Source organism: Pleurodeles waltl, chromosome 2_2 (assembly GCF_031143425.1).
Source record: "Pleurodeles waltl isolate 20211129_DDA chromosome 2_2, aPleWal1.hap1.20221129, whole genome shotgun sequence".
Lineage (NCBI taxonomy): Eukaryota > Metazoa > Chordata > Amphibia > Caudata > Salamandridae > Pleurodeles > Pleurodeles waltl.
In genome coordinates, this window is record NC_090439.1 from 1,097,413,374 (window position 1) to 1,097,429,821 (window position 16,448).

General features: G+C 46.9%; 1 protein-coding gene across 1 annotated transcript in view; it reads left to right on the forward strand.

The window, feature by feature from the left end:
- Window positions 1–614: 614 nt before the first annotated feature.
- The window catches only part of LOC138282873 (lymphocyte antigen 6E-like), a 72,216-nt gene continuing 56,382 nt past the window's right edge, over window positions 615–16,448 (forward strand). Inside the window, exon 1 of the mRNA XM_069220864.1 lies at window positions 615–862. Within this exon, the coding sequence (XP_069076965.1) occupies window positions 811–862 (52 nt within the window). The 5' untranslated portion in view covers window positions 615–810. The remainder of the gene's footprint in view (window positions 863–16,448) is intronic.

Genomic DNA, 16,448 nt, shown 5'->3' on the forward strand with positions numbered 1-16,448 from the left:
TAGGTAATTTGTAAATGAAGGGTTCAAATATATACAAACAATTAACCCTTCAAAGGCAATCAAATACATTTATATAGTGCACATATATTGAAAACAATTGAGTAGATTTACACCAAACTACAAAAATGGCGCATGCTCATTAAAGGTTTATCTTTATGCAACTCTGGTATACTTCAGCTCAAATGTTTTTAAAGCGAAAGAAAATATTAATTTGGAGTTAAAACTATGAACCCCTTCTTTCGGGTAACCCCGAATACCTTGGTTTCCCCAAATATGCACGAATTTTGAAATTAAGACCCTGAGTTGAACGTGTGAAGTGAAAGTCACATTTATGCAGATCCGTCAAATGTCACTTGCCATTAGTAATTTGAAAATGTATATTCTACAATACGTTTCACTCAACCATCTATACATAGTCATTAAGGCCAGATCCTTTAATAAACCTTAAAATCTGAATATGTTTTGTTTAGCTCTCCTTGCTGCAGGAGCACACCTCTATAACCTACCTAGATCCTTCAAGAGCTAGACACCTGCACACGCCTAACAAAATACCTTCAGTAACCTTTCCCGAGGGGAAATGGGTTGGGTGAATAAAGTGCCTTTAAAAAGACCACACCATGCGCCTGGAGGCTGAGCCGCAGAGGCGCAACTCTGCGGGAGCCGTGTACCACTGCACTCAGGCCGGAGGATGACTCAAACAACTGGTTGCTCCAGTCTGGTAGAGTTCTGCGCAACAAACTCTGCATTTGCACTCAAAGTAACCCAAAGCTGGACTATTCCCCGCGCACAGGCTGGACAGAGCCTCTGAAAATGGAGCGCTTTCTGGTCATTCTTCTGGGAGCTATGCTATGCGTGCCACCAGGTAGGACGTGGGGTGCCAGATGTTTAATAGTTCATTTCTGTGACATCATATATGTTTGTTGACCCAGGACGTCTACAAACATAGGGTGTGGAAGGGATGTTTTCACACAGAAAAAAAGACTTGTCGCTACCATGACAAGAAAATGGTGATCTAGGCAAAGGTTTTGAGCAAAGAAACCGTTTGCGTAGTTAGGAAGGTTCCACTCGGTGACAGTTGGGGGGTGCGCTGGTGTGTGTGTGTGTGTGTGTGTGTGTGTGTGTATATATACGTTAGACTAAGTTTGTTTGAACGTTGGATGTGTTCAACATAGAGTATCGATCAGGCAGGGAGTATAACAATCGACACTTGTATGAGGTGAAGCGAGTGTTGGGGGAGAGAGGACTATAAAAATGACCGGAAGAAAATGAGAATGGGAGCGTGAAAATTAGGATTGCGTCACAGGGTAGTCTGCGTGGCAATGCGTTCGGAACCTGTCCTGGCTAAAACGTGGCGCACCTCCGTTAACAAAGGCAGGAGTTTAGAAGAAATCAGTGCGTTTACTCTAAGCCATTACTTTGTACCAAAGAGCCTAGCGCATGTTTTATGCACCCGTGGTGCTTAAAGGCAACTCTAACCCGATAGTTATTTGAGTTAGTGCTTTATTTCAGGCACTACAGCTCAGAAGCAGTGAGGAAGGGTTGTCCCTTTCCTTGTATGAGATAAACAATATGAAAATAAAGCACTAAGTCAGAGAATGATTGTGACGCTGCAGCAGCAAAGCCCATCCTGATGCCATGAATAGTTGTGCTGTTTCAGCAAAGGACGATCGCCTGTTTTTTTTATAGATTGGTAGCTTCTAAAACTCATTCATATGAGTTACAATTATGAATTCCTCTGACTGAATACTTGAACTCCAAACTACACAAGTCTGAAATAGTAAATGATGATTTACGAGCTGTGCCATGCGTTAACGCAGAGAATTTCGGAGGTATGTGTGTTCACTTTAGACACTAAAAACCATAAAAGCAGGTTGACATCTCTGGATGAGCCAGCACAGGTCTTCATGATACTTCTAGGGTGACCACCTGGCATTGATGCAAATTCTGGACAGGACTGTAAAAAATTCAGGACAAAGGGTCAAAATTCAGGACAAAAATTCAGGGCAAAGGGTCAAAATTCAGGACACAAATTCAACAACAAACATCAGTTTTACAGACACACTATGTCAGTGAATTTATTTACTTTTTAACATAGACACTGTGGTCTTTTTGTGATTGCCTCCTTGTATGCTACATTCAGGTGTCACATTGCATCCTTGTTCAGTAGTAAATTAATGCCCTTCAGTACTGCGGCAAGGCCATCACCCCTACCCAATTCTACCCAATCTTTCTTGAGGAAAAGTAACAGAATTTTTTTGATAATGTTTCTGAACATTTTGAGACCCCTGGCAAACAGTTTGGGAAACACTAAGGTAACTAACCTTATGTAAGTTTAAACACATTGAACAAAAACATCTGGCTTACCCCAACCACCCATAGACTTTCAATCTAAAAAAAATATAAATAGGCAGGGTAGATGGTGTGGCCGACAGTCTCACACCTAATGTCAGGATGTGAAGTAGCCACAAATTGTCGGTAGTCTCACAGCAGCATGCCTGGGACTCTACATTTGTCTCACGAGTCTACTCTGTACTCTGACGCTGCACCACTCTGCATTACTGCACTCTCTGCCACTTTATTGTGTGCCACTCCACTCCACTCCACTGCACTCTATGCTACACTACCCCTTGCTACTCTATGCCACTGCACTCTGTGCCAATACACTCTAAACAACTGCACTGTACACCACTGCCCTCTACTCTGCACCACTGTACTAAATGCCACTGCTCTATGTGCCACTCTACTCCACTCTACATCACTGCACTGATTCTACTCTGCAACACTGCACTCTCCGCCACTGTACGCCAATCTACTCTGTACTACTGCACTCAATGCCACTGCACTCTATGCTACTCTTCTCTGCTTCACTCCACTCTGCGTGACTGCACTCTACAGCACTATACTGCACCACTCTACACTACACTACGCCACTGCACTCTATGCCACTGCACCACTCTACACTACTGCACTCTCTGCCACTCTATTGTATGCCACTCTACTCCACTGCACTGTACGCCACTCTACTCTGTCCCACGCCACTCTATGCCACTGCACTCTAAATCACTGCACTCTACGCCAATGTACTCTAAAAAAAACTGCACTGTACTCTGCACCACTGGGCTCTACGCCACTGCTCCTATGCCACTCTACTCCACTCCACACCACTATGCCATTAACTTTTAGCCATGAACAGCAGCCACTCTGATGTATAATATGGCTAAAACACATTGGCAAAGCCAATAACTCTTGAGCAGACGAGACCTATTGGCTTTGCAAGTGTTTGTTAGTACTATGAGGTACCGAGGCCCTTGGAAGAACTGTGAATGTGTAAGGCCTTATTTTAAACATGCATTCAACGCTTTGTCAGGGATAGTAACTGCTATATGAATACAATTACATCATAATATAGGCTTTCTTTGCCATCAGAAAGCTTTAAGTGACTCCTTTGTTTAAAGTCAGTGCAGGTTTTCAAGCCCCTTTACATTTGCAGATTTACCAGTTTGCACATTTGCATTTCTTTAGGGGAGACACCCTGGTAGGAAGGCCTTTTCTTATCTGTCCGCCCCTCCCTCCGAGCACAGGAGACTCCCTGCCTTTCAATCCAGCTGGGGAAACAAATCTACCCGTAATTTCACCCTGCCATCTTTTGTCCTCTTGGTGAAAGGCTAAAATTACGGACAAATGCTGTCCGTTAAGGCTTTCATCACGGACAACGGACGGTAGGGCTAAATTACGGGCAGTCTGTGAAATTTACGGATGGGTGGTCACCCTAGATACGCCCCCTGAAGTGCATTGCATTCGTGAGTAGCCGTGTATACCAAGCCGGGCATGAGCGGAACCAAGCAATTATACAGGCGTTTTTAGGACCCCATCCCGCTGGGCCTGACAGTAAACCCTTACGGGTACCACTAACCAGTGGATCAGGTACCTCAAATTCATCAGGCGAGAGTACATTACTCTCCTCGCATGCTAATTAGAATTGCATACAGCACTGATAAAGAGATTCACAGGTTGTCACCTGGGTATTGACAGCCATTGAAACCTGTCCTGATGAATGCCCAGACCATTTTTGGCAATAGAGTAGGGCAGAAACATATTGATGCAACAAGGGTCGAAGGGCCATTATATCCTCCATTGTCCCGTCATTTGATTTTATACTGTGCCCTTCCACCCCATTAATAAAGGGTTATCTGGGTGTGGATGAGACATTTTAGGTTCCCCAGTCAGCACAATATACAAAGCGCTCCCTGGAATACAGTCAATTCCATCCTGGCTTTCAGGGGCCAGGATGAACCCAATGATGAGGCCTGCCACTACCAGAGTGGGTGAAGGTTATAGATAAAAGAAAAAGACTCCTTTTGCTTTGTGCGTAAAAGTGGTGTATGTCCATGAGGTCCATTTTAGTTCTGTTTAAGTAGAGGGGATTCCCTCATTTGTTTCGTTTTGTAGTCAAGGTCCGGGAGAACTTCTCAGTTTCTACCTTTATCAAAAAGGTCTCCCTTTGCTTCTAGTTGACAGGTCCCCGTGACAGAGCCTCCCACAGCTTTGTTTAAATAGAGCTGCAAATAAACTGCCTACGTTGCTATGAGCAAATCCGGCACTACGTGATTTTCGAGGTCTATACCACATCTATAACTGTGAACGATTTTTCTCACAATGCCCTCCTCTAACCCCCACTACCCTGCTTTCATATTCTATTTTTGTTGGACTTTTGCTTATGCAGGGTCATCCCCAGACTTTTTTGCCTCCTGCCTCCTATTTTTTTCTGACATGTTGCTGTTGGCTTTTCAACTCTGAGCACTTTACCACTGCTAACCAGTGCTAAAGTGCATATGCTCTCCTGTTTAAATTGTATGTAAGTGGTTTATCCATGATGGGCATATTTGAATTACTAGTAAGTCCCTAGTAATGTGCACTAGAGGTGCCAGGGCCTGTAAATCAAATGCTACTAGTGGGCCTGCAGCACTGGTTGTGCCACCCACATAAGTAGCTCTGTAATCATGTCTCAGACCTGCCCCTGCAGTGTCTGTATGTGTATTTTTACACTGTAAATTCGACTTGGCAAGTGTACCCACTTGCCAGGCCTAAACCTTCCCTTTCCTTACATGTAAGGCACCCCTAAGGTAGGCCCTAGGTAGCCCCAAGGGCAGGGTGCAGTGTATGGATAAGGTAGGACATATAGTAATGTGGTTTATATGTCCTGACAGTGAAATACTGCCAATTTCGTTTTCACTGTTGCAAGGTCTGTCTCTCTCTCATAGGATAATATGGGGGCTACCTTTAAATATGATTAAAGTTTAGATTCCCCTAGAGAGTAGATGGACATGTGGAGTTTGGGATCCCTGAACTCACAATTTAAAAATACATCTTTTAGTAAAGTTGATTTTAAGATTGTGCGTTTGGAAATGCCACTTTTAGAAAGTGAGCATTTTCTTGCTTAAACCATTCTGTGACTCTGCCTGGTTTGTGGATTCCCTGTCTGGGTCAGTTTGACAGTTGGGTTGTTTTTCACCTCACACCAGACAGTGACACAAAGGGAGCTGGGGTGTGATCTGCATTTCCTGATTAGCCATCTCTGCTAGGAGGGAGGGGTGGAGTGGTCACTCTCATCTGAAAGGACTGTGCCTGCCTCTGACAATGCTGTCTCCAGCCCCCTGGTGTGTGTCTGAGGCCTTGCCTGGGCAAGGCAGGATTTCACAAGAAGGTGTGAGTCCCCTTTGAAGGAAGGTGACTTCAAAGACTAAAATGGGTATAAGAAGGGCACCCAAACTTACAAACTTTAGAAACACTTCTGGAATCAAGAGGAACCTCTGCCTGGAGAAGAGCTGATCGCTGAGGAACAAGTGCTGCCCTGCCTGTGACTGTGCTTTGTGGAGCTTTCCTGCAGTGCTGCTTCTGCCTGAGTAAGAGGGCAAAGACTGGACTTTGTGTGCCTTCCATCTTGAAGAAGAAATCTCCAAGGGCTTGATGTAGAGCTTGCCTCCTGTTGTTGAAGTCTCAGGGATAGCAAAGACTTCTTCCTGCCAGCACCTGGAGTCTCTGGAGAGACCCCTACTCTGCTCTGTGGTGCCCTTCCAGTTCCTGGGACCCTGAAAGGAGAGGCTGGCAGCCTAAGGACAAAAATACACGCACCGAGCACCGTGCGGAGAAAAGATCGACGCGAATCCGATCGCGGCTGAGAAAACGACGCGACGCCGGCTCCGCAGCTGAGAAACGACGCCGCAGGAAACGCGACCGGAGAATCGACGCCCGGAGCAGGAGAAACGACGCGCAGCATCGCTGACGAAGGCTGAGAGATCGCAACCAGCGCCGCGGGACTTTCGGACCGTCGCGTGGCTGGCTTTTTCGACGCGCCTCGCCGTGCCGAGCTGTTTTCGACGCATATACCCGTGCAGGGTTATTTTCGACGCACACCGCCCGTGCGGGGTTATTTTTGCCGCAAACCAGGTACATTTTCACGCTAGCAGCGCTAGTGTGGTGTTACAACTACCTAAAGACTCTTTCTATTTTAAACCCTTAAAAAAATCATAACTTGACTTGTGTATGTTGGATTTTTGTCGTTTTGGTCTTGTTTTGTCTAGATAAATATTTCCTATTTTTCTAAACTGGTGTTGTGTCATTTTGTAGTGTTTTCATTAAGTTACTGTGTGTGTTGGTACAAATACTTTACGCCCAGCACTCTGAGGTTAAGCCTACTGCTCTGCCAAGCTACCAAGGGGGTAAGCAGGGGTTAGCTGAGGGTGATTCTCTTTTATCCTAACTAGAGTGAGGGTCCTTGCTTGAACAGGGGGTAACCTGACTGTCAACCAAAGACCCCATTTCTAACATTGGTGACCAGCGGTCGGGATTTGGACTTGTATTTGTACTTGACATACAGTAATTGAGTGTACACTACTGTTTTTGATCTCAGACCACTACGTGACCACATACTACTTGTCTTGTGATTCTGCTTTTTGTTCTCTGATGTCCTCCTGGAAGTATTGATGATATTTTTGGACTTTGGTTTTTGGTTGTGAAGCCTTTGCAGAAATGGAAGTCAATTTCTGGCACCTATCTATGTATAAAAAGTGGCAGCTTAAAGCATTCTGCATGGAAAGGGGACTGGCTGTGAACAAGGAATCCAGAAGGGAGGATCTTGAGTCAGCCCTGTTTCAGGATGAATTGAAACGTTGTCAGGCAACACCACCAAATGAGTCTGAGGAGGATAACTACTCTGAGGAGGAGGACTACTCCAAAGAGGAGGGCAGTGGCCCTGAGGAGGGAACAGAAAGAGATGATAGGCTCCTAGCTCGAATCCGGAGTCTGGGAGAGCTTAAGAGGGCCGAGGAGAAGAGAGCCTTAGTCCTGGCAGAAAGGAGGAGGGACTTAGAGATTAAAAAAATGATTTATGCTTACGAGCTTAAATTGAAAGAGCTGGAAGTCATGAGGGCTGAGTCCAGCTGGAATGGTGGCAGCAACAATTGTATATCCAGTGATGCTGCAGAAGTACACATGCCCAGAGAGGTGGTGCCCTACTTGAAGGAGGGAGTTAACACACGCCAGGAGGTTCAGGGGTATGAGGTAGCTCCAGTGATGCACAGGGTCTCTGAGGTAGATTGGGGAACTGGCATGGGGAGTCATATTCCTACTGGTGGGAGGGACACTCTACTGACTCTAGTTGAGAGTGACAGGGAGAGGGGTTCCCCCCAGGTAGAAGTCCTGGTTATGGAGTGTGAAGACATCCCAGAAGAGTGTGGGTTGAGTGTCAGGGACAGTCAGGTACTGTCTCACCAGTCTCAGGAGGGTGATGTGGGGTGCTTTTTCAAGGCAGAGTCACTGGATGGTTGGGTGAAGGGTACTTTGGTTAATTCATGTGAGGGGCTGAGTGATGTAATTGCTGGAGAGCATATGTCTAGTCCTTATTTTCCAGAGCTATGCCAACACCAGGTGGAGTGTGAGTTCTCTGACCCCAGGGAGCTTACAATGGAGGCAGACTTCTGGGTGAGTACCAGAGAGTCTGAAGAGGCATTTGGGGGTGCTCCTGAGAGGAGTGGTCTAGGTAGTTCCCAACCAGGTGAGGTAGGGAAGGATTGTAGTGTCCCAGGTAGGTCCCAGTGTAGTGGGATGGGTGAGGGACCCCATGTCCAGTCTCAGAGGAGAGGGAATGGGGATGGGTTGAGGCCCAAGGTGCCCGAGATCCGGTCCCAGGTCCTGGAGGGTTCCCTGCGGGAACCCCAGGAGGGGAGCCTAGCCTGTACCATAGGGCCATCTGTTGAGGGAGACCCCACAGTGTCAGGAGAACTTGGGGGGGCGGCTGTAGCCAGCGTCCCACCAGTTCTGGTGTCTGGCAGTACCACTCCTAGTGAGGGGTTGCAGAAGTCCAGACAGAGGGTTGAGAGGGGGTTGCGGACCCCAGTGGAGAACCTGGAGGGTCAGGGGTCAGCTCTGAGTGCAGAGCCCCCCAGGAATGACCTTGGTGAGACCATTTCTGGGCTGGGGGGAATCCAGACTCTGTCAGATGGGCAGAGGTCAGGAGACCTGCGCCAGCCAGACTCTTGTGTGGCCCTTCGGGACAGTGTGTCCCTTGAGGGGGGTAAGTGTGCCCCCCTGGAAGTCCTGGTGTGCCAGGCAATGGTTCAACCGCAGGGTGGTGACTCTGGGTTGAATGATCAGGTTCAGGGGGTAAACTCTGACCTGATGGGGGGTAAGTGTGCCCCCCTGGAAGTCCTGGTGTGCCAGGCAGTGGTTCAACCGCCGGGTGGTGACCCTGGGTTGGATGACCAGGTTCAGAGGGTAAACTCTGACCTGGTAGGGGGTAGGTATGCCCCCCAGGAAGCCCTGGTTTGCCAGGCAGTGATCCAGTCTGTGGGTACAGACCCTGGATTGGGAGGCCAGGTTAAGGGTGTCCCCCCTGACCTGGAGGAAGGGGCTACTGCTAACAGTGCCCCTACCATGTTGTCTTCTGGGGGGGCCACTCCTAGTTGGGTGGTTCAGGACCCTAGAAGAGAGGGCAGGGGGAGGGAAGCCTCACCCCTGGCCCTGGTCCAACCTGAAGGTACAGACCCCAGGTTGGAGGATCAGTTGCAGGTTAACATCCCTGCACTGATGGAAGAATTGTGCAGGACTGCTTCTACAAGCACCCTGACAGTTTTTGACTCTGGGGGTGCCGCTTCTGCAGGGAGGGTACAGAGCCCCAGAGGGGAGGACCAGGGTCAGGTTGTCATCCCTGACCTGGTGGAAGAGAGAGTGGTCAAAGGGTGCCAGGCACCTGGGGCTACCACCCCCCACTCTCCACAGTCACAGTGGTTAGAGAGGCCTGAGGTCGGGATCTCATCCCTGACAGTTGTCTGGGGCCACTGTGGCTTGCTGTCCTGGTGGACAGAGTTGCCCCTGGGGGGGGGAGGACGAGAGTCACACCCCGGGGCTGGAGTGGGCAACACCACTGTGTTGGCCCTGGTGGTACTATCTGCCCATTGCAATACATCTGTGAGCAAAGTAAAGTTAGGTGTTGCACAGATGGTGTCTGTAGATGTGGAGAAGGGTTCCCCATGGGTTAGCTTAGTGGGCCCTGAGAGTATGGACAGAGGGATCCAACTGGAGTCAGGAAGGCGTAGAACTGGAACATGCCCCTGCTGTTGTGGGCCTGGGTCCCTGTTCTATCGCCCCAATCAGGGAAGTACATCAAGGTATTGATTGTTCTCCCCTGGCTTTAGGCTGGTAGGGGGTCGTGTTGGACTTTTGCTTATGCAGGGTCATCCCCAGACTTTTTTGCCTCCTGCCTCCTATTTTTTTCTGACATGTTGCTGTTGGCTTTTCAACTCTGAGCACTTTACCACTGCTAACCAGTGCTAAAGTGCATATGCTCTCCTGTTTAAATTGTATGTAAGTGGTTTATCCATGATGGGCATATTTGAATTACTAGTAAGTCCCTAGTAATGTGCACTAGAGGTGCCAGGGCCTGTAAATCAAATGCTACTAGTGGGCCTGCAGCACTGGTTGTGCCACCCACATAAGTAGCTCTGTAATCATGTCTCAGACCTGCCCCTGCAGTGTCTGTATGTGTATTTTTACACTGTAAATTCGACTTGGCAAGTGTACCCACTTGCCAGGCCTAAACCTTCCCTTTCCTTACATGTAAGGCACCCCTAAGGTAGGCCCTAGGTAGCCCCAAGGGCAGGGTGCAGTGTATGGATAAGGTAGGACATATAGTAATGTGGTTTATATGTCCTGACAGTGAAATACTGCCAATTTCGTTTTCACTGTTGCAAGGTCTGTCTCTCTCTCATAGGATAATATGGGGGCTACCTTTAAATATGATTAAAGTGTAGATTCCCCTAGAGAGTAGATGGACATGTGGAGTTTGGGATCCCTGAACTCACAATTTAAAAATACATCTTTTAGTAAAGTTGATTTTAAGATTGTGCGTTTGGAAATGCCACTTTTAGAAAGTGAGCATTTTCTTGCTTAAACCATTCTGTGACTCTGCCTGGTTTGTGGATTCCCTGTCTGGGTCAGTTTGACAGTTGGGTTGTTTTTCACCTCACACCAGACAGTGACACAAAGGGAGCTGGGGTGTGATCTGCATTTCCTGATTAGCCATCTCTGCTAGGAGGGAGGGGTGGAGTGGTCACTCTCATCTGAAAGGACTGTGCCTGCCTCTGACAATGCTGTCTCCAGCCCCCTGGTGTGTGTCTGAGGCCTTGCCTGGGCAAGGCAGGATTTCACAAGAAGGTGTGAGTCCCCTTTGAAGGAAGGTGACTTCAAAGACTAAAATGGGTATAAGAAGGGCACCCAAACTTACAAACTTTAGAAACACTTCTGGAATCAAGAGGAACCTCTGCCTGGAGAAGAGCTGATCGCTGAGGAACAAGTGCTGCCCTGCCTGTGACTGTGCTTTGTGGAGCTTTCCTGCAGTGCTGCTTCTGCCTGAGTAAGAGGGCAAAGACTGGACTTTGTGTGCCTTCCATCTTGAAGAAGAAATCTCCAAGGGCTTGATGTAGAGCTTGCCTCCTGTTGTTGAAGTCTCAGGGATAGCAAAGACTTCTTCCTGCCAGCACCTGGAGTCTCTGGAGAGACCCCTACTCTGCTCTGTGGTGCCCTTCCAGTTCCTGGGACCCTGAAAGGAGAGGCTGGCAGCCTAAGGACAAAAATACACGCACCGAGCACCGTGCGGAGAAAAGATCGACGCGAATCCGATCGCGGCTGAGAAAACGACGCGACGCCGGCTCCGCAGCTGAGAAACGACGCCGCAGGAAACGCGACCGGAGAATCGACGCCCGGAGCAGGAGAAACGACGCGCAGCATCGCTGACGAAGGCTGAGAGATCGCAACCAGCGCCGCGGGACTTTCGGACCGTCGCGTGGCTGGCTTTTTCGACGCGCCTCGCCGTGCCGAGCTGTTTTCGACGCATATACCCGTGCAGGGTTATTTTCGACGCACACCGCCCGTGCGGGGTTATTTTTGCCGCAAACCAGGTACATTTTCACGCTAGCAGCGCTAGTGTGGTGTTACAACTACCTAAAGACTCTTTTTATTTTAAACCCTTAAAAAAATCATAACTTGACTTGTGTATGTTGGATTTTTGTCGTTTTGGTCTTGTTTTGTCTAGATAAATATTTCCTATTTTTCTAAACTGGTGTTGTGTCATTTTGTAGTGTTTTCATTAAGTTACTGTGTGTGTTGGTACAAATACTTTACGCCCAGCACTCTGAGGTTAAGCCTACTGCTCTGCCAAGCTACCAAGGGGGTAAGCAGGGGTTAGCTGAGGGTGATTCTCTTTTATCCTAACTAGAGTGAGGGTCCTTGCTTGAACAGGGGGTAACCTGACTGTCAACCAAAGACCCCATTTCTAACAATTTTGTTTCCTTTTTTCTGGTTTTACATATACCAAAGAGATTACAAGAAGACGTAAGATACCTTTTGGGTGTGTCTTTGGTATTACCTCCTCATCCGTCTTCCTCTCACAGTCCTTACTGAATAACTGAGCTTCCATCCCCACAAAAATATACCCATGATGGCGACTGCCATCACAGAAGGCCATAAGAAAGGCTCGCACTGACATCACATTTTGTTTTTTCTTCTGTTGGTACGGATGTTAACAGCCATGCCAAGTGCCACGCATCACAAGTGACACTAATACATTTCAATGCTGGTTCCTGCATCATCACATTGAAATGCATTGTCAGACACTCACAGCTCCTCTCTGCCCCTCGAAATTGCTCAGTGCTTTCTTTAGCGCGACGGTGTGATACTCAGGCCCTGATTTATACTTTTTGGTGCAAAAGTGCACTAACGCAGTTTTGCACCAAAATGTTTAGCACCAGCTTGCACCGTTTCTCTGCACCAGCCGGGCACCATATTTATGGAATGGTGCAAGCTGGTGAAAAGGGTAGGCTAGCATTAAAAAGAAATGACGTGAGTCTGGTGGGGCTGGCGGTATGGAAAAAGGGTTTTTTGCACCAAAAAATGACGTTAGGCAGGTTAGCGTAAAAAATAATGACTCTAACCTGCCTAGAGTCATTTTCTGACACAAAACCATCCATACCACAAGACTCCAGTCTTTAAAAAGACAGGAATCATTGCACCCAGTGCCATGTAGGGGGTTCCATTTCAGAGCCCCCAAATTGCACTTAATAAAAAAATACTTACCTGTACTTACCTATACTTACCTGGGCTGGGGTCCCCCGTCCTCCGCTGTCTCTCTGTTGTGGGTGGAGGTGTCCCAGGAGCCTGGGGAGGGCACCTGTGAGTTTATTCCATGGTGTTTCACCATGGAAATAGGCCCACAGGTCCCCTAACGCCTTCCCTGACCCAGGTGTTAAAAATGGTGCAAAGCAAGCTTTGCACCTTTATTTGACCCCTCCTCCCCCGTGCCTGATTTTAGCATGGGGGATAAATATGGCGCTAAGGCCATAGAGTCATATTTTGCATGGGAATGCCTACCTTGCATCTCATTAAGGCAAGGTAGGTTTCCAAGTCCAAAAAATGACTTTAACTAGACTGGTCTAGCAACAAATGATAAATATGGAGTTAGTTTTGCACTGAATTTGCATTAAAAAAAGGATGCAAATTCGGCGCAAAACAAGTATAAATATGCCCCTCAGTGTCAGCTGCCAGTCTGCAGCTGCTGGTTATACTGCCAGAGCCTCCAAGGTCCAGAAAAGGAGAGGCTGTCATAGATATACTGACACCTTGTCATGGCTCTTTTGGTGGTGGCTGGGGTTTTGGCACAACTTCTCCCTCCTCACTTTACTGCTACCCGTTGCTTGCTATAGGAAGTCATAAACATTTCAGACTCCTTTGGTCTTTGTGCACATGAGGAACTTGTCCTCTGCCCCTTGGCTGTCTGTTCCAATCCTTTGTCAAACTCGTACTCCAGCAGTCACAAAAGTATAATACTTGGAGAGACTTCTCATGTACACCCTGTAAGTAGTCTAGATTGTTATTATTGATTGAGAAAAATTATGTTCCATTAAATAATACACAATACTGTTTTTGTACAGCACATATTATGAACTCACATATTTGAAGGAGTTTGAATATGTGATCATGAAGAAAAAGGAGGAACAGTGAAATAAAATATTTGCTTAGGGTCACACAGTTTGGTGAAGGTGGGAAGCTGTGATTTCACATTGTACAATTTAGCCACTAAACAGAGCCTCATATTGATCAATAGGGGGTATTTTACACTGTATTTTTTAGCTGACGTCATAGTTAGGTTTGCTTGTGTTAACCTGACACGTCACATATTTTGCAATGGAATGTCACTCATACACACACTGAAGCCATGGAAATGTAACAAATGAGCAGTCTGGAAACTTGGCAAGCATGCGTTAAATGCCTCTGTTAGCCACAGTGAGAGTATTTTTTTTTTCTGATTTATTCTTATTGGATTTAATATCTCTTCTTCCCTTAAAACGACCTGCTTAGTGACCTTTATTTACAGGTAGCGGCCTTACTGTAAACTCTGTTTCTATTAGACTTACTGGGCCATATATTGTTTTACGGGTCAGCGCCAAGGACATTTTGAGCTTGCTGTGCTCAGGAGCACATTGGTTTATAGAGGTATACTACTGGGACATTTATCTATCTATACCCGATGCTGCAATGGCGGCGCCCTTGTGTGTTCTTGCACCTGGTGAGAGTTGGCACCCACAGTAACAGGGGACCAAACAGGAAGGACCGCTCTCTATCAAACATGCTTCACAATAGTTAATGAGGGTTGCTCTTCTGCTGGCTCACATGCCCAAGGCTAGTGCAGGTTCTTCTTCCTTGATCTGAAAGCTGTGGACACAGCATTGAAAGGAAGGGAAACACCAGTTGCTCCTAATGTTCCAAGGTTGGTGGTAGACAAAGTCTCTGGAGACCCTGAAGATGAAGAGGTCAGGGGGCAACTTGTTGCCGATACTGAACTGGCTGAGAATTTCCAGCACCTAGCATAGAATTTAGGTTTTGATCCTCCTATTCCTACACCAGAAGAAGACTTTTTTCCACAGGGCCATCATCAGGAGTTCTTACCTTTTCCCAGAGCAGTTTGCAAACTGCTTGCCCAAGAGTGGGAAGACCAGGGGCGGCTGTTTCGCAATTGTGAAGGAGCATTGGCCCTCTCGCTAAGCCAGTAGATGAAAGATAAAACGATATTTAATTAGCGTTTTATCTTTAATCTGCTGGCTCAGCCAGCAGTGAGTTCAGGGTGGGCCTCAGCTGTGGGAGGTGGGAGGGGCGTTAGGAGGAGAGTATACTATGTGTGCATGTGTGTATGGCCGACCATCTAAGGTGGCAACACACATGTGCACTTAGGTTTCTCCAACCTGGCTGTATACGCAGCCAGGCTGGAGAAACAGCACAGATCCCAGCTTGTGTTTGAGCGGCAATCTGAGCCGCGCAGGCCAATCCTGATACTGCTTACATGCTATGCTTAGCATGTAAGCAGCACCAGAATTGCTGGGGAGCCTGTGCTGGTAAGAAGACCAGAGGAGCAACACAGCAGGAAGTGTCGACGAAAAAAAGGTACTTTTTTAATCATTATATATTTTTTTATTTGTCCCTCTCCCCCCGTCCCTCCCCTTGAGATTTGCAGCGGCCTCCACTGGGAAAGACTGAGAGCAACAATCTTTCCCATATTTTCTTGCCAGATGATATCTTCTGGAAAAGAGTTCCCAGCCACAGTCAAGGTGGATAATCTAATGGCTAGACTAGCAAATCAATGAACAGTTATTTAAGAAGATGCCTTGCCTACTGATGTGGTTGATAGAAAGATTGATACGGCCATCAAGAGAACTTAATCAGCATGAAATGTATCTGTTAGGGCTAATGGATATACCACAAACACCGCCACAGTCCCTTTTTCGAGACTTCCAGACTCTTGCTGATCAAATAAATGAAGGAACGGGTTGTTCTTCAAATGTGGCCCTCATGAAGCAGCAAATCCACTTTCTTTCAGAATTCTTCTGATAACCTTTGTGCAACAACAGCGGCTTGTGGAGCAGCCATTGCGACCTAAAGGTTTATCTGTCTGCACCCTTGGAGATCTGACACTTTTCAGAAGGCTGCCCTATTGAGACGTCCCTTCATAGACTCTAAAATGTTGGGTCAAGTGCTGGAAGATCTAGTTAAAAAATCGGTTGAAAACAAGAAGCTTCTGGTTCCCTTGAGATCCTTTTCCAGAAGGAAGGGGTTTGTCTACAGAAGAGCATTTGGTCCTGGGATGCCAAGAGGAGGTATTCAGACCTTTAGAGCCAGAAGTCACAGCTGGTGCATCCCTATTGTTGGCAAATCCCAGTACCAATGACCAGCAACCCAAAACATGACTGTTCCCAGGTGGGGGCAGGCTATGAGATTTCAAAGGTATACGGAGAACAAAGCTGCAGGACGCTTGGGAAATGGAAATAATATCAGTATGTTACCTGTTTTTCCAGTCATTGTCCTCACCACTTTCATCAAGCACACTGCCACGTTGTCCAGTGAATCAGCAAACTCTGCTGAGGGGAATACAGTCTTTTCTTGAAAGGACAGCCAGCATAGAAGTTCCTCACAAAGTATAATTCCAAGGTTTTTATTCTTTCCTTTCTTGGTTCTGAGAGCACCAGGTGATTTTTTCCCAGTTCAAGCCCTCAAGGGAGTCAACAAATACATTGCACCAGACTTCTAAAATGGTGTCCTTTCACACCATTATGTTGCTTATCAGCCAGGTAGATTTTCTTTGTTCCATCGAGCTAGTGGATGAGTATTTGCACGTTCAAAGTTCTTAAATGTTTCCTTGATTAACTTTCTCTAGAGTCTATCAGTTCTGAGTACTACCTTTTGGACTTTCTTCGCCCCATAGAGTCTTTACAAAAATCCTGGCTCCAGTGATGGATATTCTTTATTCTGTTGATATTCAGCTTTAGCCTTATTTGGATAATTTGTTAATTGACAGAGATGGATGTCAAGAAGGTTGCTGAGGTTCTCCAGAATTACAGATTTTTACT